The sequence below is a fragment of the Panthera onca genome, chromosome B1 (genome assembly GCF_046562875.1).
Source record: "Panthera onca isolate mPanOnc1 chromosome B1, mPanOnc1 haplotype 2, whole genome shotgun sequence".
Taxonomy (NCBI): domain Eukaryota; kingdom Metazoa; phylum Chordata; class Mammalia; order Carnivora; family Felidae; genus Panthera; species Panthera onca.
The window spans coordinates 45621783-45649767 of NC_138342.1; the positions used below are offsets into that span (position 1 = coordinate 45621783).

General features: G+C 41.4%; 3 protein-coding genes across 4 annotated transcripts in view; 2 read left to right on the forward strand and 1 right to left on the reverse strand.

Moving 5' to 3' along the window:
• Nucleotides 1-5968, forward strand: part of REST (RE1 silencing transcription factor) — a 90206-nt gene extending 84238 nt beyond the window's left edge. Inside the window, exon 5 of the transcript XR_013555277.2 lies at nt 370-5968. The gene's annotated coding sequence lies outside the window, so the exon portion shown is untranslated. The remainder of the gene's footprint in view (nt 1-369) is intronic.
• An 8671-nt stretch (nt 5969-14639) lies between these two features.
• On the reverse strand, nt 14640-27917 carry NOA1 (nitric oxide associated 1). 2 transcript variants are annotated; one of them, XM_060655731.3, is made up of 7 exons: nt 26736-27916; nt 25226-25390; nt 23958-24163; nt 21013-21144; nt 19739-19855; nt 15979-16099; nt 14640-14958 (listed from the first exon to the last, which is right to left on the reverse strand). In XM_060655731.3, exons 1-7 carry the CDS (start codon nt 27880-27882, stop codon nt 14756-14758), a joined length of 2091 nt encoding a protein of 696 aa, XP_060511714.3. In that variant the 5' UTR covers nt 27883-27916; the 3' UTR covers nt 14640-14755. The 2 variants fall into 2 exon arrangements, with proteins under 2 accessions (XP_060511714.3, XP_060511716.1); XM_060655733.3 differs by lacking the exon at nt 14640-14958 and adding an exon at nt 15014-15695 and having other exon boundaries at nt 15950-16099; nt 26736-27917.
• Nucleotides 27798-27985, forward strand: part of POLR2B (RNA polymerase II subunit B) — a 42106-nt gene continuing 41918 nt past the window's right edge. The window contains exon 1 of the mRNA XM_060655713.3: nt 27798-27899. The gene's annotated coding sequence lies outside the window, so the exon portion shown is untranslated. The remainder of the gene's footprint in view (nt 27900-27985) is intronic.

A 27985-nucleotide genomic window follows, 5' to 3' on the forward strand; every position in this document is an offset into this window, starting at 1 on the left:
TCTTTTCTAAATGGTGCTTTCTCAGAGATGGTCATCAGGAAGAAACAACCTAAAGACAATTCATAGTAGGTTTTACATAATAATTACTTACCAACCCTTAACAGTTTTAACATAAATATCCTTTCTCAGTAGTAGCAGGCCTGGTGTTAGTACGTTTTGACTCATAATTAAAAAGATGCATTGAAGGGAAAATAAGTTGAATTACACTGAGTGTTGACAGCCAGGGTACCATTTTAAGAATTTTACTGTGTTTAGCAGAGTTCTGAGAAGAAAATGAAACTCAAGGGAAAGTGATAAGCCATGTTCTTAATAAGAGTCTGCTTTTTTTGTTAATGGAAAAACATGTGTTTTTAATGTGTTTTTGTTGAGGTGGAAAAAAAGGGGGAGAGGGTGATGGAGAAAACTGTGCAGAACATCAAAACAACTGGATTGCATTCTGTCCTGATATGGCAAGTGACCCGGAGTGTATTGAGTCCTAAAGAATGGGATGTTTCATACTGATGAGAGATTCACCTTCTGACTTCTTTTGCAAGACTCCTATCAGCAAAAAAGCAAAATAATTTGCAAGATTTATTTTATTGGCATGGTAGAATCAAGAACAAGGAGCCTGAAAGTTTGCCCGACCAAGGATATGTGGGGAATTTATCTTGAATATAAATGCTATTGATGTCTGACTTGGTTTGTTATCTTTAATGAGTGAAAGAGTGGTTACAAGTGTCTTTCTCTAGTCCCTTTCTACCTCTTTTCCAGAGGCTTACCCTTGTTAGGATGTCTACATATGTGCTACATTTACACTTAACCAGTTGGCCATCTTTTTTTCTCCCCAAGTTCTCAGGGCTTGACTCATTTGTAGGTAGTTACAGTGTAGAAGTATGAGCTTCCAGCCAGGGTACTTCACAGCACTCTCCTCAGCTCCATAAAGGCAGATTGGTGAAGGTGCTAAGAACAATGTGCTAGTGTTTGGTAATAAGGGAAAGTTTCAGTGTTAAGAAATTGCCTTTTCAAAGGATTTTGATGCTCACTGTATCAAGTACTCTGTCAGCCTTTGAGATAGAGCTGGGTTCACAATGGGCCTCTCTTCCTAAGCACTATAAATGGGCAAACCATTTTAACTTTACTGACCTAATTTCTTCATCTATAAAAGGGGATATATGGAATTACTATCCAAAGAGTGGCTTTGAGTGTTAAATGCTTATGAAGCGTTTACGCTGGTGCTTTTATTAGGGCCTCTTTTAGCTACATGAAAAGCCAAGTAAGTATCCTTAAATATATAAAGTCCTTCCTCTATTTGGGCATGATTAAGTTGTACAGTTCACCTGCTTATCTTGCAAAACTGAGCTTTTAATGTTAAAGTAGTACGTGGGCTTTTGTATTAAACTATATTGTAATATCTTAAGAGTCAGAATGCTTTTATTTTTTTTCCAAATGCTTTTATATTCATTGCTTTATTTAAGCGGCTAAAATAGGTCCTGGTCCTTAGTAGGGTAAATGGTTGCCCAGGCCGAGAATTGTGTGTGGTGAGTGTTTTTCCTTGATTACAGCTAATTGATATACGATGGTAGTTTTACTGTAATTTTAAAATTCTGATAATGCAGAAATCTCTTCATTTATAGGCAAAGGTATTTTTCTGGATGCAAAGAGAGTCAATCCAAGTAGCAAGAAATAGCAAATCTTGAGAAAGAGTTTTTATTAAGAAACTTGATTTTAAGAAAGGTTCAAACTTACAGAGAAGTTGCAAAAAATGTTACCTTGAAATTTTGTGTACCTTTCATGTAGATTCACTCACATTTGCTTTCTGTATATTATGTATGTATGATTTGCTGAACCACCAGAAATTAAGTGGCATACCCCCTTTATCTCTGAAAATTCAGTTTGTGTCTCCTAGAGATAGGGCATTCTCTTGCACAACCACATTATATAATTATCAAATTCAAAACTTTTAAGATTGGTATAGTATTTATATTACAATCTATATTCAAATTGTGCCAAATGTCTTAACTACTAACCTTTAACAATCCCCCTGTTCTATCACCCATTGCATTTGTTGTCTCATTTCTTCAGTTTCCTCTTAATTTGGAACAGTCCTCTAGCCTGTTCTTCACAACAGTAAGAGTTTGAAAAAAAAGTTCATGCCAGCTGTTTAAAAAATGTTAATTTAGATTATTCTAGTTGTTTCCTCATGCCTCAATTCAGGTTATGCATTTTGGAAGGAATACTAAATACTGGTGCATTGTACCAGAAGGCACACATCATGTCAGTTTAACCCATTATTGGTGTTCACTCTTAGTTAAGGTGTTGTCCACCAGATTTCTCCATTGTAAAGTTATTTTTTCCCTGTATAATATTCTGTGGGAGGATATATTGAAACTATCTGAACTTTCAACAAACCCAATGATTTTAGCATATAATTAATATTTTTTTACAGTTTATTATTTTTTTAATTATTTTTTTTTAACGTTTATTTATTTTTGAGACAGAGACAGAGCATGAATGGGGGAGGGTCAGAGAGAGAGGGAGACACAGAATCTGAAACAGGCTCCAGGCTCTGAGCAGTCAGCACAGAGCCCGACGCGGGGCTCGAACTCACATACCGCGAGATCGTGACCTGAGCCGAAGTCGGATGCTTAACCGACTGAGCCACCCAGGCGCCCCTTTACAGTTTATTTTTGAGAGAGAGCATGAGCGGTGGAGGGGCAGAGAGAGAGGGAGGGAAAGAGAATCCCAAACAGGCTCCACCTCACAAACCATGAGATCATAACCTGAGCCAAAACCAAGAGTGGAACGCTTAACCAGCTGAGAACTGAACCACCCAGGTGCCCCTAGCATATAATTATTTTTGCTTGAATCAGTTATACCTTCTGTTTGCTGGTACAGGGTCTGTCAAGAGGGGCTTTTTCTTCCCATAGACTCCAGTTCTTGTTTCATGCATTTTACCTCAATTCAGCCAGTGGGGGGTTGCCCTTTCTGACTCCTTTAATAAGGCTAAGTTACATTCTGTTAATACATTGAGGATTCTTATTTATGACCAAATACTTTGAAACATACCAGATTTCTCTCTGCATAAGTCCTAACAGTATTGTAAAATTATGAAAGCTTGCTGGGATGTCTTAAGGGATAAACTGCAGGTGGAAATTTACCTGTGGTCAAGATTCTGTCATCAGAAGGGGCAATTTCAGAGAATCATGTCCTAATTCTACACTGATTTTTGAAATGCTACATACACCTTTTATTTCTTCATGTGTGTGCCCTAATTGCTTTTTTAAAATCACATAATGCAGGGGACCCTGGGTGGCTCAGTTGGTTAAGCACCTAACTATAGCTTATGTCGTGATCTCACAGTTTGTGAGTTCAAGCCCTGCATTGGGCTCTCTGCTGTCAGCACAAAGCCCACTTCAGATCCTCTGTCCCCTTCTTTTTCTGCCCCTTCCCTGCTTGCACTCTCTATGGCTCTCTCAAAAGAAACATAAAAAAAATCACATAATGCAGGGGCGCCTGGGTGGTTCAGTCAGTTAAATGTCTGACTCTTAATTTCAGCTCAGGTCATGATCTCAAGGTTCATGGGATCGAGCCCCACGTTGGGCTTTGTGCTGACAGCACAGCCTGCTTGGGATTCTCCCTCTCCTCTCCCCTGCTTGTGCGCGCGCGAACGCGCTCTCTCTCTCTCTCTCTCAAACATTGGAAATAAATTCTGAAGCACAGAAAGATAAAATTTCTTAAAAAATCACAATACGTATGTAAATTCTCAAAATTCAAATAAGTAAATCCATCTTGAATAGCTCTCTTATAAACCTTACTCTTTCTAGAGTTAACTACTGTCAATGGTTTACTGTTAACTTTTTACCTCTATCTGTATACATATTAAAATGTTTTGTTTCTATGCTTTGACATAAATTGAATTATTGATTTTGCAATTTGCAGAATTTGGAGATCTTTGTCAGTAGTTAAGCATCTTCCTCATTCTTTGTAACTATTGCATAATGTTCCAAAGGGTGGATGTGACAGGTTTTTATCACTTTAATGCCTATTCTCTGGCCTCCTTATTGCCAAAATTGGTTGACAATCTGGAGGTATTCTGAGAGTGGAAACCATATAAAGTGAGGTTCAGAGAACTCATAATTTCTTACAGTCTTAAAAATTACATTGGTTTATGCTTGTGTTCTTTAAAAAAAATTTCTTTAACATTTATTCATTTTTGAGAGACAGTGAGTTGGGGGGAGGGGCAGAGAGAGCGGGAGACACAATCTGAAGCAGGCTCCAGGCTCTGAGCTGTCAGCACAGAGCCTGACTTGGGACTTGAACTCACAGACCGCTAGATCATGCCCTGAGCTGGTGATATGCTTAACCAACTGAGCCACCCAGGTGCCCCTATGCTTGTGTTCGTAAGATAGAACTTCTTTCAGGTTTTCTAATACTAATCAAGTCTTGCACTTTTTATGTTAAAGGTTTTTTGGTGTTTTTTTTTTTACACAGAGGATGTATATATTTGGAATGTTTATTTTCGTGTTGCTTAAAATAGCAGAATGATGAGTAACATGTCCAATATTTAATGTTCAGCATAGATGTGGGTAATAGTACCTCACACTCAGCTAACATTACTGGGATGAATGAATTATCCACATGATGATATAGTAAGGTATTACAATAATTTAAGGAGGTCCCTATTTGAGCATAGATCTAACTAGCTGGGTCATGTCTACTATACTAGTGTGGGGAGAATCTTACTGGCTTGAAACAAAGATCTTTCCGATGAGTTGCTGTTGTGCCCTGTGCACGGAAGTATGAAATTCCATTAAAGGAAGCTGTTGTTAGAAATAAAATGGCTGATTTTGTGTAAAAGTAGATATGACCCATGATCCATGTGAGACAACCTTGGAGACACTCATGTCGTTGGGAAACAGCGCAAGCTGGAGATCCTGCATTAGCATCTAGGAGTAGAAGTACTTGTAAGTACCAAGCAGTATTCTAAGCACATCACATTAACTGAATCCCCTCCTCATCACTGAGAAGTAGGTGGCTAATTCCCACATTGCATCCTACAGACAAGTGAATTGCTAGATGTCACAGTAGGAAGTGGCAGGTCTGTGCCACATTGCCTTTATTAAATGAAGAATATTATGTGGGGAAAATGGATGTTATAAAAGGAGAAATTAGGAATGGGGATCAAAAGGATTTCCATCTAATCTGAATGTCCTCAATTATAATATTCTATTAACATGATAAGGGCACTTTATTTTGAAGTATGCTTCATGCCCAGTGTGGAGCCCAGTGTGAGGCCTGGACTCAGAGCCCTGAGATCAAGACCAGAGCTGAGATCAAGAGTTGGATGCTCAACTGACAGAGCCACCCAGGTGCCCCAAAAGGACACTCTTTAAATAGGCTTTCCTCTATCATAACTTCTAACCAGTTTATATTAGCTAAAGACCATATGAGAAGCTTACCAGCAGTAGTCAGATTAATTTCACCTTTTCGAAATAAACCAGGATAAAACCATTTTGCCCTGATCCTACTTAAGCCTAGTTCTGAGAGCAGAAGCTGGCATTTTTGCTATGTTTTTATATTTAAGCTGGCATTATTAGATAAGCCACTGTATTCATTATGTGCATAGCTATTTGAAAGTATAAGAATGTCATAATTTAATGTGGAAAGAGCTGGATTTATTTGAAAATGCCCTTGGTTCTTGGGCTCTGTGAGCCTGCTGTATTATAGGCCCGGATTCTTTGTCCCATCTGATCCATTGATTAAAATCACAATTTGAAGACTTGGCAGGAGGTGCATGTCTCCTAGTCTCCCAGAATTGATTGGGAGTGGTGGAGACAGTCATAGGCTATCCACCCTCCACAACAGGGAGGAAGGAGAGTGACAGATGTCCCTGACATGGGTTTCTATGTTTTCACTTAATTTTTTAAATTAAAAAAAAAAAAAAAAAAAAGCTTCTCTTTCTGCTGTCCTCCCACATGTCTCATTTCTTGTTGAACAGTCACAGAAATAATACTGATAGCAGTAATAGTAATAGGCATTTCTCTCCTCGTCTTTTGCCTTTTTGGTGTTTTTCAGTGTGAGCACGCACATACGTAAATGCACGCAAAGACTGCTGAATTCTGCACAAACACTGGCTGGAGTACTGTCTGTGATCAGCAGTTGGCTTACTGGCAAGCAGGCCCAGGTCAGTCCACCCCATGCAGCTTAAGACAGAGGGTGCTATTTCAGGGCCTTTGTTTCAAGTCCATGAACTCCTGAGGAAAGGACCCTTGAGATCCCCTGGGCTGTGCTCACACACATGGGAAATGTGCTCCGTAGCAGAGCCTGAAAAGTTGTAGATGATCTGTCTTGAGACCTTTGCAGATCCCCAATCCTGCCAGAAAATTTGATCACTTTGAGTAAATATCAATTAAGTGTCCTCTTCAGACTGTTTACAATTCTGTAAATACACAATACAGCTTTAAGAATCTTGGGGCGCCTGGGTGGCTCAGTTGTTGAGCATCAGACTCTTGGATTCTGCCCAGGTCATGATCTCACAGTTTGTGAGTTTGAGCCCTGCATTGGGCTGATGGTGTGGGGCCAGCTTGGGATTCTCTCTCCTCTCTCTTAAAGAATCTTTCATGGTATAACTTCTTACCTAATTTTTTTTTTAATGTTTATTTTTGAGAGAGAGAGAACAAACGTGAGCAGGGGATGGGCAGAGACACACACGCACACAGAATCCAAAGCAGCTCCAGGCTCCCAGCTGTCAGCACAGAGCCTGATGTGGGGCTTGACCCATGAACCCAGAGATCACGACCCGAGCCAAAGTCGGATGCTTAACCAACTGAGCCACATAAGCACCCCTCTTACCTAATTTTTTCACTTTGATGATCATTTTCACATTAACTGGTGGGCATAGCTCAAACTGTTTCTTTTGGGTGGCAACCATGTTTAACCTGTGCTGCTTTTTGTTGAACGTAATCCCATTGTACTTCCTTCCACCACCCTCCAAGGCTGAGACGTGTAGTGGGGTCTGCCTCCTTTTCCCCTTGGAGAACACTGGATATTTAGAAGAGAGGTGCCTTTTTTGTTTGTTTGTTTTTTGCACATCTGGTTAGAGTTTTCAAGTTGAGAGATTTTACGGTTTGACGGGATTGAAGCCAGGGAGCTAAAAAAGCCCAAATTCTGCCCTGGCAATTACTCTACCTCAAGAGTTCCTGGGTAAGGTGGGGGGCTCTAATGGGATAGAAATTAAACTAATACTTTTATCAAATTTCTAGATACCCTAGTATACATTTCTAGTAAAACATTGATTCAAAGACAGTTTTAGGAGCAAGTGGGACCACCTATATGATTCCTTGTGCTTCCCATTCCCTGCTCCAGTCTAAGCCAGGGCCCAGTGTGTTCCCCCAGGACTGTAAAGGGGAGGGGCAGAGATGGAGAAATGCTGGTAGGTGGCCAGGGGTTAAAAAGAGGTTCCAACCCCATGTCACTCCACCCCTCACCCTGGTTGTGGAGCCAGGAAAAGAAGCTAGGGTCTCAGGATCCTCAGCTTGGGTTCTGCCTGAAACCTCTTTTTTCCTTCCTGGGGAGCAGCAGGATACTGTTTTGAGATCTAAAGGTCCTTCACTTCTGTATTCTCATTGCCTTTCCCACCACAGAGACTTTGTAAATAGCTGACTTCCTGAGATAGCTTTCTGGTATGGTAAGTGCTCCATGGGAGTGGAGATAGGCTAGATTTGAATCTGAATGGATTTTTTTTTTTTCACTTTAAATGTATGAAAGTAACACATGCACAGTTAAAAACACTATTGCTAAAAGATTTATGATGAAATCTACATTCCATAGCCTTTTCCTCTCTCCTTTCCTCAGTCACATAGCTGCTATATGTATCTGACTCCTGAAGTAAATTTAAATTAGTATGAAATTTCTTATTTTGCAGATTTACAGTGGATTCTCTTCATCAGGTCGTTAGATAGCATGTCACACTGCATTTTCCTCAAGGTGGTCAACATGATGAATATTTGTGGTGAATAAAAATTGAGGCTCCTGGGTGGCTCAGTTGGTTAATTGTCCGACTTCGGCTCAGGTCATGATCTCACAGCTGGTGGGTTCGAACCCCGCATCGGGCTCTGTGCTGACAGCTCAGAGCCTGGAGCCTGCTTCAGATTCTGTGTCTCCTTCTCTCTCTGCTCCTCCCCGCCCCCTCCCGCCCCCCCCCCCCCCCATGCTCTTTCTCTCTCTCTCTCTCTCTCAAAAATAAGTAAACATTTAAAAAAATGACCACAGTCTTTTTTTTTTTTTTTTAAGCTTTATTTTGAGAGAGACTGTGAGTGGGGGAGGAGCAGAGAGAGGGAGAGAGAGAGAGAATCCCAAGCAGGCTCCATGCTGTCAGTGCACAGCCTGGCTGGGGGGCCCCATCCCAAGACTGTGAGATGATTACCTGAGTCAAAATCAAAGATTTGGATACTTAACCGACTGAGCCACCCAGGCGTCCCAGGCCACAGATTCTTTGTAGCCCTTCTGATCAGCTTGACTCTGTGCTGCCATTGTGACTTGCTTTCACCAATAGAATTGCAGCAGAGTGACATTGTGTAACTTATGAGCTTCAGCCTCTGGAGGCCTTGCAGCTTCTTTTGTGCTTTCTAAACATGGTCACTTTGTGAACAAGCTTGAACCAGCCTACTTGAGGATGAGATGCTAGGTAGAGTGAGTGACCACTGGAAAAAGGCCCAGATTTCCCAGCTGTTACAATCATCTCATCTGAAGCTGCAGATGTAGAGTGAGTTCTGCAAGTGCAGGCTCGTATGGAGCAGAAAAACCACTGAGCTGAGCCTAGATGACACTGCCAAACTAAGGAATGGGAGCAAATAAGTGCTTGTGTAAGTCACTGAATTTTGGGTTGTCACTTAGTTTGTTACCCAGCAATAGATATGGATACAAACCTAATAATGCCCTCAATCTAGTTAATAAAAAAGCACTTCCAATGAACAAATGTTCATTGTACCTGGAAGTGACTTAACCCATGCCTAATGGGAGAGTGAGTGGGTAGATGGGTCTATTAGGTGTTGTTTTCCTTTGTTAAACAGTCTCATCCAAGTTCCCATGCTGAAAATGTTCACATTTCTCATAATTAGCTTTATATAATAGCTTTATTTGTCCAGTGAAAAAGAGATTTTTCTTCAGCTAGTGTTCCACTAAAAGACATCTTTTACCTGGCATTTTAGAGACAAGTAGTCCCCATTTCTCTAATCGTCCTTCCTGTTAAGTATTTAACCATGGAATTTAAAGTCAAAGACAAGAAAAAAGGTTTTTTAGGCCAGATGTTAAGTGCTGAGAAAAACAAGAGAATAGAAAGTTTTTAGTTGGGCAACCAGGATCCCAATATAGTGAAAGTAAGATGTAAAAATGAACAGGAAATAGGATGAGTGCTATACAAGTAGAAAAGGCAAGTCCATTTAAACAAGTTCAGGACCAAATCAATTTGGTTTTTGAAGCTGTTTGATTTGTGAATAGAGAACACCAGTTCTTCTAATTCTATGTTCCTATTAGAGTCAGAAGTAAAAATCAGTTTCTTTTCTGTGATAGTTTAGTGGTATAATTCTTTGAATGTTTGCGTTCCAGATTTCCTGTGTATTTAATGTACTATTTTCTTAATCAGAACTGTAGGTCAGGATCTCCATTCATGCTGTGATCTGTCCGTGGTACTTGGCAAAGCTCACTAGCAATGTGAAAAGATTCCCAGCCAGCCATGAAAGCACAGTTGATTTAAAGCTATCCGAGATGGTAAGAGAGCATGGAGCATGGAAATCACACTGGGACACTTGAGGTTGTTCAGCATTGCTGAAGTAAGACAGCAAGAGTATAGCACATCTCTCTCTCTCTCACTCTCTCACTCTCTCACTCACTCACTCACTCACTCACTACCCTAGCCCTGAGAAATAGTTTTTCCTCACAGAACTGTGTACAGCTAGATTCAAAGGATGTTCAAAAGAATTACTGGCAGTTACAGAGTTTCCACGGAAACTGTCATTACCTTTGGAGGTCTTCAAAGTGGGTTACCTTTCTTTTCTGAGATAACATGTTTCCCACCTGAGGTTGAAAATTCTCTCCTTTAGACTTGTGATGGGTTCCCATATAAAGAGGAAGTATTGTGTAGTGGTTAGAAACCTGGATGCTATCAGATGGGACTGCTCTGTTTCCTGATTATGGTGGTTGTTACACAAACCTATATGTATATTGAAATCCTTACAACTACAATGAATGGGAAAAAAGTAAGTTTTACTGTAAAATTAAACACACCCACAGGGGTGCTGGACATAGACTGCTTGGATTTGTTTGAATCACAGCTCCATCATTCATTAGTTGTGTGACCCTGAGAAGTTACTTATGCCTTAGTTTCCTCATCTGTAAATGTGGGTAAGAATAGTACCTCCTACATGGGGTTGTTGGAAGGATTCAACAAACGTATGTAAAGCACTTAAAACAGTGCCTGACTTATTATTTTTTATTTTTTATTTTTTTGTCTTAGTATGAGCGGGGGAGGGCAAAGGGGGAGAGAGAGAGAGAGAGAGAGAGAATCAATCTTAGGCAGGCTCCACACTTAGCATGGAGCCTGACACGGGGCTCAAACCCATGGCCCTGGGATCATGACCTGAGCTGAAATTAAGAGTCACACACTCAATCGACTGAGCCACTCAGGTGCTCTAGTGCCTGGCTTATTGTATGTGCTATATAAGGGAGAGCTACTATTATTATTATAATGTAAAGGAATAAAAAGATAATATGGGCTCTCATATGACCACTATGAATAGTTTGAAATACAACTGCTATGAGGTGGTGCCCTTATGCAGTAAAAGGGGGAAACCCTAGATGAATGCAAATGCTATTAAGCAAATTGAAGTCTTCTCTGTTGTTATATTTCAGGGGAGGCAAAAACCAACCAATCAAACAAGAAAATCCCCTCATTCTCCTAATTCATTCAGTTATGCCTGCTATTTTCGAGGGACTTACTGAAAAATTAGAAGGGATCTTGGCAATCTTTCACTTCCCAAATCACCTGATGATATATTCTCTAGCATATGTGGTTCTTTTATTTCTGTGGCCCATTTTTGGCAGATTTACCAAAGCTACTGGCTAGAGGTACTGATAATGTTTGCAATTAAGCATCATAGCTGTTGCGTCTACCGATGAGAATATTAAGACCAAAGAAATTCTTCCTCCAGGTTGATTACCTAGAAGATAAATTCTGAGAATTATTTGGGAGGGAAATGGAAGCTTATGAAAAACAGGAACCTGGGGATCTAAGACATGGGTATTTTAAGGATGCTTTAGACAGACTTAGGAATATTCAGATCATGAAAGTCTTATACTAAATGAAAGAATAACAGTGCTCTTTGACATGAAGGAAAAAATGAGGCGTCATTCCCATATGATGTTAAAATATTAATTTTGAGCTGCCCCCTCCCACTACAGGATATGAATGGGGCAGATGACACGACACAGACATTAAGAGCAGGTGGAGGTGCTATCTATTTGATTCACATGAGTGTGAGGTCTTGTTTTTAATGTTTAAGCATTACTCTTTGACAGTTGAGAAAACAATCCCCCTGGGAGGAGGAAAGCAGCCAAGAGAAAATGGAACAGTCTGAGAAAGAATGGAAATGATTCTATTGCTCCACCAGACAGAGCCAAGTGGGAGGGAAGCCAGGGTAAATGATCAGAGGCTGTCTACGAAACAGCTCGCCTCAGCTTGAGCGCTGGGTGCCTACTCAGTGAAGCAATCACAGCTCTGCCACGGCTGGCACAGCTGGAGTTCCAAGTTAGTCATCTGCAGGAAACTGGCCTTGATCTCCATTTTGTAAGAAGTGTCTGTATGCTCAAGAAACACAAGTGTACACGATTGCATCTGTGCTCCACTTCTCCTTGGTTGTCATGGGAAGTGAGTGTTGCAAGTAACATAAACAAATTTAGACTCTGGGGAACTACACAGTAAAGTTCTAATTGCCATTTATGGTGATTAAAAATATGAAATGTGTTAAACTATGTTTCAGTAACTTTGAAGAAAATGCTGTTTCAAGGAGGGGAAAAGGAGAGATAAGGTATAACTTAAAAAAAAACTTTGAGTTTAATGTTACAAAGAAGTCAAAAACTTTTTTTTTTTTTAATGTTTATTATTTTTGAGAGAGAGAGCATGAGCAGAGGAGGGGCAGAGAGAGAGGGAGACACAGAATGTGAAGCAGGCTCCAGGCTCTGAGCTGTCAGCACAGAGCCCCATGCGGGGCTTGAACCCACGAACCGTGGGATCATGATCTGAGCCGAAGTCGGGCTCTCAACTGAACCACCCAGGTGCCCCAGAAGTCAAAAACTTTTTGATGGCACATCTTTTACTTCTTTTAGGTGTCATGAATACAAAAGAGGTGACATGTTAAATACCACAAAGCTGCAGAGCTTGTAAATGATCTAGCATGAACTTGCTCAATTGTTTTCTAGCCACTCAAAACAATCACTGTTCTGTGGAAAAGTGAGCAGGCTGTCCTGACATTTTGCCATTAATTCTCCTCTTTACTTATTCCTGCATGTTGCCATAGTGTAAGTGATTAATGATTCAAGCAAAGTCTCCATACTCAGATTACTGGATTAACAAGTATCGGTAAACTGACTAAAGCTCAGAAAGCAACAGTGACAGAACTTTAAGTAAAATCTACTGCGGAGCAGTTGAATATACCAGCAGTGATCCTGGGCTGCATTAGGTGGCAGAATATGGAGTGAATTAATACAGATCCTAGCAGAAGTCCTCAACTGTCTAGGCATGTGGCATCCTGTTTGTGGTATTGGAACCACTCTTTCCTGGCTTTCCTGCCTGTTTTTGTTGAGAATTATGAAGGGACTGAGAAAAATCTAATGTTTTCCCCTCGTTCTATGGGTGAGAAAATGAAGACCTGAAGAGGTTAACTAATATAACCAGGGAAACTAAACTTGCTTAGTTAATTTTGCTGTTTGAAACTTCCAGCAAGGTACACTGAACATCTGCTTCAGTCAAGCTTTATGCAGCAAAAGCATAGAATTTTAGAGGTAAAGGAGATCTGAGAGTATAAATTATGAACATTTAAAAACTGAATCTCTGTTAATCAAGAGGCCAAAAACCTAGAGACAACAAGGAGGAATGTTTTGCTTTCTAAAATACATATTCAGAAGTTATCAGAGTAATGACAGCATCAGTTCCTAGGTTCTCTATTTCTACACAAATGCCAAATTTTTAGCTTGTAAAATTAATCATATTTCATTTCTCCAAAATAAAAATGAGAAATTGATTTTCTCAACTGGGAAGCTACCGCCCTCTAGAGGGTGGGCTTGGAAACGTGAGGGGTACTTTCGTTTGTCTCTATGACTAACGGGTCACGGGGAGAGGTTACTGGCATTTATTTATCTGGGGATGAGGGATGCTGGCATTCTGAAATGCAGTCTTACACATTAAAGAACTCTGTTCCCCAAGATGCCAATAGTAGTTACTCTGAAACATGATGAAAGTGAGATCTATGGTTTTTACAAGTTGAATGTTAAAATGCTAACCATTTATTGTAAGCGGTTTTAGTGAGATGGGGGTTAGGGGATGCTTGTTGACAGAGAACATGGGTATGTCTACTAATTTTATGCTAAACCTTAGCCTACAGGAAGTTCATGGATCGGACTGCATTTCAGGTCAGCCTTTCCCATTAGCATTTCTCTTAACATTGGGATCTGGTACTTGACTTGCCAATTGTTCACTGTACACGGCTATAGCGCTACTTATCGAACTAGGAATAATAAAAGGTAGATTTCTGACTGATGTAATGTTATACAATGTATATAGGCAGATGTTGATAAAATGGTTAAAAGTGCTCTGATAATCGCAGAACAGACTTTGAGTGCCAGAAGGATGTAACCTGAATCTTAAGATTCTCAGGTAGGATTATGTAAAGGTGAATGTTTACTTGTTTCTCCAGTGTTTATTCTCCCTTAATAATAATCCAAAATAGTCTCCATCTCCTCCTACATCTCCCAGCTTTCATGTGAGTAGGTAATGACCATATAACTTGATCAATAGACAGTATGAAATGTGTGCAACTTCTAACCTTTCCCCTTTCCTCGAAATAGGGAAATTGTGCTCTTCACTCACTTTTCCTCTTTCCACTTGCTGGGAAGGGATGACAACCTGAGCAACCATCTTAGACCTAGGAATGAAGCCATGGAGCCTTCCACCAGCTGCATACCTGGATGACTATGTGGAGCAGAGGCACCCATTCATTCCTGTCTTATTTGAGCCCATTTATTTTGGAGAAATCCTCTTTTTGCCATTTTTTCATATGCCAACTGCTTTGTTGCTCTCTCAACTAGACTCCAAGTAAGAAATGACATCTGGTCTTCTTTTTTTTTTTAAGTTTTTTTTTTTTTTTAGTAATCTCTACACCCATGTGGGGTACGAACTTACGACCCTGAGATCAAGAGTTGCATGCTCCTCTGACTGAGCCAGCCAGGCGCCCCGACATCTGGTCTTAATAAATAGTGAGAGAAACTTGAATGTAGCTGAACTCCTTTTGAGGTATATTTGGATGACAAATACATACATATACACACCCTACAAAAAAAACAATTTGTATTTACAAACTCAATACAGTACAAACCGGCACAGTCCTTAGTGGTTTAAAGGGAGCAAAGAAAGCTTTATTATAGTTATGTTTAATACAACTTAACATATGTAGTTATGTCCAGTATAGTTAATATTTTCAGTGTGAACAGGGTCAACTTCATATTTCTATCTGTTTTTCTTCTTCTGCAGATTGTACACAAGGGAAGGAGGCTTCTTGGTTTTATAGGCCACACTTCTCTTGATGCGCTTGCCTTTGATGTTAACGATATATGGCAAGAGAGGGGGCCGGACCGTCAGAACTGTTCCTTGAGGTGTATAGCCTCGGAGATGCAGTCTGTCCTTAAACTGAGGTGTTACTGCAACCCAACCTATGCAGGCATGTGATAGAACACAAAATGGTGTTAGCAACCATCTTATTAAAAATGTCAACCCCAAGCTCAAAATGGAGCACCAAAGGAGACTACTGGTCTCTTTCACTTTATTTTTTAAGAAAGCATACAATGCATTTATGAAAAGGTACAAATTTATTTTCAGAGTAGGCTGCATTTAATGAATAAATTAGTATATTTCTTTTCTTCTTTTTTTTAATGTTTGTTTAAGAGAGAGACACAGCGTGAGTGGAGGAGGGGCAGAGAGAAAGGGAAACACAGAATCTGAAGCAGGCTCCAGGCTCTGAGCTGTCAGTAGAGAGCCCGATGCGGGGCCTGAACCCAGGAGCCGTGAGATCATGACCTGAGTCGAAGATCATGACCTGAGTCGAAGTCGGACGTATAACCGACGGAGCCACTGGTGCCTCTAAATTAGTATATTTCTTAAAATCCTCAGTTTATATCAGATAAGTGCACATTTCTATAAAAATACCAGTAAGGACACTTAATTCACCTTTTAAGTGTATTTATTTTGAGACAGAGAGCATGAGCAAGGCAGAGTGAGAGAGAGAGAGAGAGAGAGAGAGAGAGGGAGAGAGACAATCCCCAGCAGGCTCTGCGCTATCAGTGCAGAGTTCCATGTGGGGATGGATCTTACAAACTGTGAGATCATGACCTGAGCCGGGATCAAGAGTTGGGTGCTTAACTGACTGAGCCACCGAGGTGCCCCTATTCACCTTTTATTTTTTTTTTATTTTTAATTTTTAAAAATTTTTTTTTTTAACGTTTATTTATTTTTGAGACAGAGAGAAACAGAGCATGAACGGGGGAGGGTCAGAGAGAGGGAGACACAGAATCGGAAACAGGCTCCAGGCTCTGAGCCACCAGCCCAGAGCCTGACGCGGGGCTCGAACTCACGGACCGCGAGATCGTGACCTGAGCCGAAGTCGGACGCTTAACTGACTGAGCCACCCAGGCGCCCCCTATTCACCTTTTAAAAAGTGCTTGGTGTACAATTACCTGCAGAAGAAAACTTGATGTCAGCCACTGCTTCAGATTCCCCAAGTCCTTCATTTAATGTAATGTCTTCACCAACAAGAGGAGGAAATCCTGCCATTCTTTCTTCTCCACCCATTGGAACCTGCCATTGAAATAAAATGAAGACGTTTGGAAGTTCAAATTAAACTGCCCATAACTCTAATATTAAGTAAAGCACTGATACACTAGTTATGTAGAGGGATCAATAATAATCTCAGCTATTGAAAACCCCAAATCACTTCTAGTTCAAATGAAAAGCATGGGAACCCGGTGACGAGATAAAGCCTACAGATCCCAGGACGTAAGAGCTGCATGTGAGTATGTGTCCAGTGGTAACCTCCTAATAGCAGAATCTTATTTTACTAGTTTACACTGTTTTTATAGCCCTCCATAAAGCTTCACAGAGTAACACTGAGCAATTAAAGTAACACCCTTCAAAATACCTTAGGTCTCATAGGCCTGGCTGACCTCAAAGATTAATCCCTGCCTCATTACAAGTGAAGGGTACATGTGCAATGGGTAAGGTTTAGCTTCTGTTTATAGATGTGTCCATGAATGGGAAGTAACTGGATAATAACTTATTTATTAATAAATCTTTCTCTGTTTAACACTAGGGACACAAAGATAGATGTTACAATATGGTCCCTGTGCCCAAGGAGATCAGAAGGTGGAAATAACATGTTAACAAATTACAAGGTAAGAAATGTCATGGGAAGCATCTATCAAGTACTACAGTTGAGGAGGAAGAAGTAATGAGTATATTTTAGTCAAGGAAAACCTTGACGAAGCAGCAATATCTGAGGAGTATCTTGAGATAAAGTTGAAGTTACTCAGTGGAAAAGTATTCTGGGTTAGCATCATGTACACAAGACAAAGGATGATGAATTCAGGGAACTGTAATTGAACTGTCTAGGGTATGTTAAGTCTGTGTATATGTGCGTGTCAGTGATGAAGCTGTTGGTTTAGACTTCTCAGTAATGTGGAACTACCAAGGAATTATAAGTAGGAAAAAGAACAGAGATAAGAATAAAAAAGAATACTGTGATCTGCTTTGTATTTTGGAAAGATCTCTGTAGTGCAGGGTTTGTTAACCTTGGCACTATTGACATTTTGGGCTGAATAATGCTTTGATGGGGGCTAGAGGGGAAGGCTGTGAGGCTGCAGAAGTGTAAAATTGTAAATGTCCCCTGGGGGCAAAAGTCAATCCTGCATGAGAAGCCACTGCTTTAGGGGCTGTAGAGGTATATTTGGGGTGGGGGTGGGAGGAGGACAATAAAAGCTGGAAGCTAAGAAAATACTTCAGGATCTCAAAAACAGCCTAATGAAAGCAGATTACAGCTTGAACTGGGAGGCTGTATTCAGTGATAATGAGAAGGGAGGGCTGACTTGGATTTGGGAGGTAAGTAAGAAAACCAGGAGGCAAGAATGAGTCTCAGAGCACCCCCCAGAACGTTTCCATTACTGGCAGAGAAGACTGGGATAGTTGCTTTGGAAAGCATCAATGATGTCCACTCTGAAAACTATACAGATGCACAGGGGCAGAGAACGACAGAATTCATTTTTAGGAGAGCCATGTTATACAAACTAAGAAGTTTCCTTCCCTGGAAATTTCAAGCTGTATTTGAACTCATGTATTATTATTGTTTTACCTAAAAAGGAAGCAAATTTAACCGGAGAACTAAAGTCTTTTAAATGCAGAAACACCAACAGATCTATATTGCTGATTGCCTTTATATATTCACCCATCCTACAGGTCTCTGGAATATTAACTTTAGGGCAGTTATGTCAGTGGAGTTTTTTGGTTTTTTAAAAATTTTTTAATGTTTATTTATTTTTGAGAGAGAGAAAGAGAGTGTGAGCAGGCGAGGGGCAGAGAGAGAAGGAGACACAATCCAAAGTAGGCTCTAGGCTCTGAGCTGTCAGGACGGAGCCTGACACAGGGCTCAAACTCACCACCCCTGAGATCATGACCTGAGCCTAAGTCGGACGCTTAATTGACACCACCCAGGTGCCCCTGTCAATGGAGTTTTAATTTCAGTCTGGCTTTCTTAGGAAATACAGATAGAAAGAAACATTTATTTCTCAAGTCAGGTTTATTTTTATCCTCTTTGGAAAGCAGTGTATATTTTGGGTTCTGGCTTACATTTAGTTGCATAAGCACTAATCAATACTAAACCACCTTTGCTGGATGCACCTGGTATTTGTGTAGATGTGTTTCATCATCATCACAAACACTCACATAGCAGTTACAACAGTGCCCTGGAACTTAGTTCTCGCCACAACCTTGTGATGTAGGTACAACACAGTGTTACACAGCTTTGTCAAGTGGTGGAACAGAGCAAGCATTTAAACCCAGTCTGGCTCCAATAATCTAAATATTATACATTATATATTACCAATGTCTATGTCAGGTCTTATTATTAAAGAGCTGAAAACGGTTCCCACTCAGTACTTGGTGAACTTTGTAAGAACAATTTCAATGATACAGGACAAATGGGGACTGCAGAGGATGGACATGAGGAGCAGGAGCAAGCTTGACAGTAAAAAGAAGGAATAAATAAGCAGGACACTGAAGGATACTGAATTTTTTGTTTTTGCTTTTGTAATTCTTTTGAATGTTTATTTTTGAGAGAGCGTGCGTGTGCGGTGCATGAGTAGGGGAGGGGAAGAGAGAGGGAGACATAGGATCCGAAGTAGGCTCTGTGCTGACAGCAGGGAGCCTGATGTGTGGCTTGAACTCATAAACTGTGAGATCATGACCTGAGCTGAAGTCAGACGCTTAACTGACTGAGCCAGCCAGGCACCCCAAGTTTTGTTTTCTTTCTTTCTTTCTTTTTTTTTTTTTTTTAAAGATGAGAGAAACTGGATGCGCCTGGGTGGCTCAGCTGGTTGAGTGTCCGACTCTTGATTTTGGCTCAGGTCATGATCTCATGGTTTGTGGGACTGGGCCCCACACTGGGCTCTGTACTGACAGTGCAGAGCCTGCTTGGGACACTCTCTCCCCCTCTCTGGCTTCTGCTGTGTCTCTCAAAACAAATAAACTTTAAAAATAAGATTAAAAAAAAAGGTGAGAGAAACTGTAACATACTTACAGGTGCAAGGAAGGAGCTGGTAGGGCAGGAGTAAAGAGGCAGCATAATCTCTAAGTAACTGGGATTAAGAACCTGGGAGGAGAGCTTTTCCACCCAGACCAGGACTTCTCAACCATGCAACTACTGACATTTTGGATCAGAGAATTTTGTTTTGAGCATCTGTTGTGTGCATTGCAGGATGTCCAGGATTATCCTTGGCCTCCACCCACTAGACGCAAGTAGCACCCCCAGTTGTGAGAACATCTGTAACTTCTCTTCCCTCAGCATTATCCAATAAACTTTCTGTGATGATGTGACTGCTGGGCAGTTGAAAAGTGGCTAGTGCAACTGAAGAACTAAATTTTAAAGTTTATTTACTTTTAATTAATTAATTTAAATTTAAATGGCACTTGTGGCTGTTGCATTGGTCAGTGTAGTTTAGAGAAAACACAAGTCTGTAGCTATTCTAGGATCAGTCCAAACAACATCCTTTTCTTCTACAACCTATTTTACTTGCTAGTCAAAATCCTCAACCAGAACAGGTGAGGAGACAGCTAGCTGATTGTATAACAAAGATGGTTATGTCCAAGAAAGGCTTTCTTAGCAGGGCTGTGGGACTGTCACAGTGGAGGTTAACCTAACCGTGCAATCTTCAAAGTGTGTTGCCTCACCTTGAGTAATGTATGACCGGCATGTTTCTTATACACAGTATCTGCCTTGTCCAAGGAAGTAATGTGCACAGGAAGGAGGCTGGAAGCCACAACTGTAAACCAAGCTGACTGATTTCCCTTAAGAAAGGAAGAAAAGAAGTTATTTTACAGAATGAAAAACTTGCAAAACCAGCACATTACAATGTACAATCAATAAAAAAAAAAATCAAGCTCCTTTTATAAGTAAATGGATATGTAAATAAGTATAAGTAATCTATAAGGAAACATAAGTAAATATAAGTAAATGTTCTAATTGTCCCAGTGTAAAGCTAGGTTTAAAATATTAATGTTCTATGGGTTTTAATGAAACACAAAACCCAAGAAATATGCTATAGCAATAACTTGCAAGTTGCATTTAGTGTTGTTGGATACATCCACATTTCATTTCCCTTTTTCCTCACTTTGGGAAAATAGGGAACAGTTCTATAAATACTCTAAAATCCCCAGAATGAAGCTAAGTAACTGAATACCAAACAAAAAAGTACATACATAAATGTATACATTTCATGGGATATAAAGGAGTATGACAGGGGTGCAGGGCTGGCTCAGTTGGTGGAACATGTGACTCTTGATCAGGGCACTGTGAGTTTGAGCCCCACATTTGGTATTAATATTACTTAAAAAGAAAATCTTTATTTTTTTAAAAAGAAAATCTTTAAAGTGTGGGATTTATTTAATGCACATTAACCCTACACCTAAGGTTGGACCTATGATTTCCATGTGAAACAATACCACAGGATAGGTACAGTAACTTTTCTCCATGCCAAGTTGTCTGGGGCATTTAATATCCTAATGAAGATCTAGTTTCTGAGACCTACTAGTTGTTTTTCCTCCCCATTTCTTTTTCCCAAGTTTTCATTATGGACATTTTCAAACAAACAAAAAGGATACCAACCTCCTCAACAGTCATGATCTAGTTATCAACATTTGCCAGTCTTGTTCACATATTTGTATCCTTAAACTAGTCATTTTTTTGTAAAATTTTTTTTAATGTTTATTTTTGAGATAGAAAGTGCAAGCAGGTGAGGGGCAGAGAAAGAGGGACAGAAAGAGGGACAGAAAGAGGGAGGGAGAGAATCCAAAGCAGGCTCCACACTGTCAGCACAAAAAGCCCCATGTGGGGCCTGAACCCACAAATCTCAAGATCACAACCTGAGCTGAAGCTGGATGCTCAACTGACTGAGCCACCCAGGTGCCCCAGTAGGTCATTTTTTAATGGTGCAGACTTTTCTTACCTGCAGAAAATCAATGCGGCCTATGGCACCCAAAAATAGAACCATTCCTGGTTTAAGCACAAAAGTTCTTGGAACAATGGAATGTGTTGGTAAAACAATATTTACTTCTTTTTCTGTTAGAAGGTTTAAAACCTGTAAAGCAAAGGGTAGATTTTTTAGAGAATTATTACTTTTTAAAAAAATGTTTATTTTTGAGAGTGCAGACAGGAGAGGGTCAAAGAAGCGGGGCAGAGGATCCAAAGCAGGTTCTGTGCTGATGGCAGCGAGCCCGATGTGGGGCTTGAATTCCAGAACTGGGAGATCATGACCTGAGCCAAAGCTGGAGGCTCATCCAACTGATCCACCCAGGTGCCCCAAGAATTACTTTTATTGAAGATATGATATATTTTGATTTACCTCTTAGGTAAAAAAATATTTCGGACTTCACAATAAACCAAAATATGTCAGAATTTGCTGCATATAAAATTACTATATTCATTCTGTCTTAATCAATTTATGGATGGCTCTACTCTTGCTTCACAACTTAATATTGAGTAATGGCAAAACAACTTTATGGGAGTATGAGACTTTCTATGTGAGCAGCATCCCTCAAATGTCAAAACTGGTGTGAACTGAAAACAACTGATGAGTCAGTTCCAAGATGGCATATATATGCTCTCCATCAAGGCTTCTGGGGGTCAGGGGGTTTCAGCTAAAGGTAAGGCAAAATACTTATATCCCAGTGGCAAGTATGCATGCATTAAATGCAAAATGGTCACCTCATTCTAGGAGCAGGTAAAGAGTTCTGAAGAACCTTTTTCTGCATTCTAGTCATTTGCCCCAAATGCTCAGCAAAAAATGAGAAAAAGTTATGAATCCTCTGGCTGCTGCTGCTTCTTTTTTTTAAAACGAATCCTCTGGCTTCTAAGGATGAAGAGTTCCTAAAGAGACTAGAGAAAATGGAAAAGGAAAGCCAAGAAGAACAAGATTTTGGTAAGATTTAAAGAATCAAAATCTGATTAAAAAAGAGCAATATTATGGGGCATCTGGCTGACTCAGTCAATGGAGTCTGTGATTCTTGATCTCAGGGTTGTGAGTTTGAGCCCCATGTTGGGGACAGCGATTACTTAAAAAATTTTTTTTGACGAGAAATATTAGAGAAGGTAAAAAAAAAAAATGGATAAAGAACTTTTGTGAACTTGTTTAAGAAAAATAAGGAAATAAAGAATATGTGAAACCTAGAGAGCCTCACAAAAAAATACATAACAAGGGGCTGCAAGTACTTCTCCTCAGCATTTGTTTGAAAAAAGCACATTAAAAGCCACCTGCAGTAAAGAAACCTTTTAACACTTTTTAGCAGAGCCTTTAATACTTTTATTTCAAAACAGAATACCTTGAATCAGTTTGGGAAACACTAGTTTAAGGCATCTAATAAATGTATCAATAAACTGACACAGAAGCAGACTGCCAGAGACCTTTTAGTTCTAAAAATTTGAGGGTCTCATTCTGCTGGCTAGAATATTTAGCAAATTCTTGCTTTTCTATTTGACAAGAGGGTATAAATGATGGAAATAACTGCTACCCCTGAAGAATACATTGGTGAAGTGAAAGTGCTGGAACATTACCAGAAAGCAATCCAGTTGCTCTGAAGTTCTAGATTGTGAAGAGACGGGTGACAAGCAATTACTGTGGGAGTGCAAAAATGTTAAAAAATCTATATGATTCTGTGACATGGGACACTAAATAAGAGTATCATTCTGATAATTAAACTGTTAAGTGATCCACCTAAGGCAAAGAAGGAAAAGAAGCTAAGACACCAATGTTGTTTCACAGGCATATAGACATAATTAGGCGATTCAGGAACTTGGGTCAGTGACCAGATTCAAAGGAAACTGATTAATGGATCTGTTGTAAGGCTATATCCTGGATGCATACCAGTCAATCCAGGACTTGGATGATTATCAAAACTGCAAATGAATAAAAAGTTGTGAGATTTAATGAGTGTGTGGAATATAGGCTAACTTTAATGAGATAAAACAACGTTGCCCAGGAAATCCTGCAATTGGATTAAAAAGATGTATTAAGGGCAGGCACCTGGGTGGTAGTTGAGTGTCTGGTTGAGTGTCCGACTTCAGCTCAGGTCATGATCTTGCAGTTCATGAGTTCAAGCCCCACATTAGGCTCACTGCTGTCAGTGCAGAGCCTGCTTAAGGTCCTCTGTCGTTCTCTCTGCCCCTCCCCCACCTGCATGCTCTCAAAAATAAAACATTAAAAAAAAGATGTAATAAGGGCAAGAGAGAGAGACGATAAGCCTATTCTCTCAGGGAGAAGAGCTGCAAGAAACAGACAAATTATCTGGATTATGTCAGTGCAGTAAATGTTCAATGTTTTGTTGGATGAACTAATGAAGGTGAAGAGTATAGAGTGAGGAAAAGACAGGACATTACACATTAAAGTAGTTCAAAGTCTAGCAAGGGTAACAGGCATTTAGTCCATACAGGTCCATTTGAAGAACAATAGGTACAAGTTACAGGGAGACTGTTCAGCTCAACCCAAAGAGTAGGTCAAGGCCAAATGGGGTTACCTTGGGAGATGAGGGGACACTGCTTCAGCTGGTGGTGAGTCACTCCTTACTTTAGTGTGAGCTGGATGGACAGTTTTAGAGGGAATTCAAGCATAGAATAGGTGGCTAGACTGCAGTGATACTTACGCTTTCTTCCAACCTCAAGATCTAGGATTTTATAAATGTCTCCCTAATAACTAAGGTAACAATAACACAAATATGTTGGCAGTGAAGCCTACCAAATGGAATACACATCTTGGTGGCAGATAGATCACCCTGAACTGCTTCTAGGAAGGAACGAGAAGTGAGTCTGAAGTGAAAGAATACCTCCTTTCCTGTGTTCTGACAATTAAGACAATACTTGTGCAATTGAAAGTATTTCTAAAAGACAACAAATACATACACAATTTTCTTTTGTAATTCCAGGGGTGTCATGAAACCAGTGGGCATCTTTCACATCTTGTGGGGTCAATTCTATTCGTTTGGTGGATTTATCTGCAACCATAACAGGTTCATTTCCCATGTCAAAGGCAAGGGAATCAGCATCAAACTGAAAGGCAGCTTCATCCTTCTGTTCTTCTGAATATAGGAATGTTCTTCCAACTCTTCCTAGAACAAGTTATAGTTAAGCTATTAGTCACTCCTTTGAAGGTTTTGACTCCAGACAGATAATTCTTATTCTTCTTACTTGCCTCAAACAAGTTACTTAGACTAAATACGGTGTACAGAAGCAAGACTACAATGATACCCTTGCCCTCTTTTCAAAGGCAGTGGGAGTCAGACTCTTACAATGGTCAAGTATGTGGCTAGCTGTGTACACCAGGTGGGGGGATGGGTGGAAAGTGCTGCAAATCAAAATATTTAAAAGAAAAAAAATTTTTTTTTAACGTTTTATTTTTGAGACAGAGACAGAGCATGAACAGGGGAGGGTCAGAGAGAGAGGGAGACACAGAATCTGAAACAGGCTCCAGGCTCTGAGCTGTCAGCACAGAGCCTGATGCGGGGCTCGAACTCACGGACTGTGAGATCATGACCTGAGCTGAAGTCGGACGCTCAACCGATTGAGCCACCCAGGAGCCCCAAATCAAAATATTTTTAGTAAAGGAGGGACAATCTATTTTTTTGTTTATTTTTGAGAGAGACAGAGCATGAGAGGGGGAGGGGCAGACAGAGAGGGAGACACAGAATCTGAAGCAGGCTCCAGGCTCTAGGCTCTGAGCTGTCAGCACACAGCCTGAAGCAGGGCTCGAACTCACAAACTGTGAGATCATGACCTGAGCTGAAATTGGTCCCTTAACCGATTGAGCCACCCAGGAGCCCCAAGGAGGGAAAATCTAATTTAAAGCTGCTGCATGCAGTCAACAACCTGTGCTGGTGGTCTGCAAGGAGAGGGTACTGTTTCTTAGTGAAAATGCTTCTACTGCTGACAATGGTTGGTGGGCAGTTACTGCAGGTTTCCTTCCCTGGATTTCTCCAAGTATCAGCACAGTGAACTCTGGGTTTCCAAATAGTAGCTTTGCCTCTAAAGGGGCCTCTTTGTTCCAGAACTGGGAAAGTAGTCTCTTCCCAGTAGCCACAAAAACTGGCTAGCCCCAGACAGCTGTATTCCATGTTGCTCCACAAAAATTTTTAGCATAGCCCCGACAAGAGTTTTCTAAAGAAGATGCTTACCTACTACATAACCGTGCTTTTTCAAAAGATTAAGTTGATGTTGCTCTTGCTGACTAAGATCTTCTTCAGCTTTAGTTGCATCTTTTTTAAGCCTTTTTTGCCTTTCAAACATCCTGTAAGGTGTTGGGTTGCAAATAGGAAACTTCAGAAGGTTTAATGTAGTACCTGAAATACCAAAGAATAAATATATCGTTATAAACATTATAAAAGAACAGAGAATAAGGGGAGAAAAACCTACATTTTTGAGGAGCTACCTTGTCTTGGGTACAGTGATTTACTTCACGGAACCTTCGTGACAACCCTCTACAAAATAATTCTTACTTTTACAGATGAGGAAATAGGCTCAGAGATTGGCTCAAAGGCTCAACCTGGATTTGAATCTCAAATCTGCAGACCTGCTTTTTTTCCCTTCTTTTCATTTTCACTGTACTATCATCAAGTATAAGAGCACTTCTGTGTATAATTTAACTAACGTCCTGGACAGAGAAATATGGCCCATCAAAGCTAAACACTGGTTTCAAGGCAGTTTTGAAACACTGGTTTGAGGCAGTTTTGCCAACTGTTAAATACAAACAGGGTCACAAAAGGACCTGTTTTGCAATTACAGAAGTTTCTTTTTTCCTTTTTAATTTTTTTTTAATGTTTATTTATTTTTGAGACAGAGAGCATGAACGGGGGAGGGTCAGAGAGAGAGGGAGACACAGAATCGGAAGACACGGAATCGGACTCGGGCTCCAGGCTCTGAGCTGTCAACACAGAGCCCGACGCGGGGCTCGAACTCACGGACCGTGAGATCATGACCTGAGCCGAAGTCGGACGCTTAACCGACTGAGCCACCCAGGCACCCCTACAGAAGTTTCTTAAAATCACAAACTTGAGGGGTGCCTGGCTGGCTCAGTCAGTGGAGCCTGCGACTCTTGATCTCAGGGTTGTGAGTTCGAGTCCCACACTGAATGTAAAGATTACTTAAAAATAAAATTAAAAAGACAAACAAAAACCGAAACCACAAAGTTGACTTTTTCTCTCAGAGTCACATCATATAGCATTAGTGAATTATTCAAATGTTAAATGTGTATAGTATACTGATCTTATGAATAAACTTAAGATATGGAGAATAAGACTGAGAGGGTGGAGTGAGTTTTAGAAAGTAAAAGAAGGAAAAAAAAAAAAGTAAACGAAGGACTTTCCAGAGAAACATACAAATAAGTAAAGCTACGGGAGAAACCTCCAAGAGAGCAGGAACTCTTGCTTTGTTCCCCGGTTCATCTACAGTGTCTAGCACAGTGACTGGAACATAGAAGTGCTCCATGAGAAAATTACTCTAACATACAAGTTTCCAAGCACTAGGCTGACACAAAAGAGAGGTGTGACCAAAGTAGGGAGAGAATTTTTAAAGGGAAGACTCCAGACAGCCCCTGGTGGACGGACATTAAGGAAGGATATACTAAGTGCCCGCGATAAGACTCTCAGCATCTCACAAAAGGAAGGGGACGGGCCTCCTAAGGCTCACCAGGCCAAGAGGAGATGGTGGCTCTGTCGATAGCTTCAGCGCCCTTGGCGATGCAGTAATCAGATTCTAGGAGCGTGTTGAAGAGAGTGGACTTCCCAGCGTTGGTGGCGCCAACCAGGTAGACGTCACCGCGGTAACGCCAGGAACGCTGAAGCACTGAGATCAATTCTTCGATTCCGTAGCCAGTCTTGGCGCTAATTAGCCTCACGTCCTTGAGCACCGTACGGACTCTGGCAGAAGGTTTCGAATTCTCCTTCTCGTCTCGCGGCCCGTCCTCCCCAGCGTGCTGTAGCCCTCGGTGGCTAGACAGCTGAAGGAGCCCTGCGCGGGTACAGTCGTCCCACAGTCGCTCCCGGAGCCGCTGCAGGTAGCCGGGCGCGTCCTGGGGCAGCAGGTCCACCTTGTTCCCCAGCACGATCAGTTGCTTGGGGCCCACCAGCGCGGGCAGCTCCGGTAGCAGGGGGTCAGGCAGATCCAGAAGGTCCACCATGTAAAGCACCAGGGCGGGCCCCGGCCGTCGCAGCGCTGCGCTCACCAGCTCTAAATACTGCTCGCGGTTCATCTGTACGCGCAGAGCGCGCCGGTGGTGCACTAGGAGCCAGCAACGCTGGCACACGGTCCGCGCCAGCCCGCCGTCGGTCTGCGCCGCTGCGCTGAGGAACTTCTCGCTGGGGAGGTAGCCGGGCACGCCGGGATCCTGGCAGTGCAGCTCCGCTCCGCAGCCCGAGCAGTTCAGGCCGCTGGGTGGCACCGTCGGGTCCGGGTGTCCCACGACCGGGTGTTGTCGACTCCTGTCCCGTAGCTTTTGCCGCCGCCGCTCTTCCCGCCGCTGCTGTTTCTGTCGCTCCTCCTCCTCTTGCCGCTGTTGCAGCTCTCGCAGCTGCTCTTCGAGGGTCGGTGCGGGCTCGGGCTCCGAGACGTACTCGGGGAACAAAAAATGCTCTTCCATGTCAGTTCTTCCTTCGTAATCCCTAGTTGCCGTTGAGCCACGAGAAAGCCTACGTCCCAGGTTTGATGGGTGCTGGGAGGAAGAGGCAGCCACACATCTCTCGAGAAGCTGCTCCTGAGTGCCATGGCGCGCTACCGTGGGAGCAGATCCCCGTAAGAAGGGCCACAGCCGCCTGCAAGCCAGGCGAGCAGGCAGCATGGGGAACACCACCACGGGTAAGGGCGAGGGTGGAGTCACGCGCGCGCAGGCGCACTGGGGTCCGAGGTGCGTGTTAAATTCGAGACGTAAACCCTGGACTAGC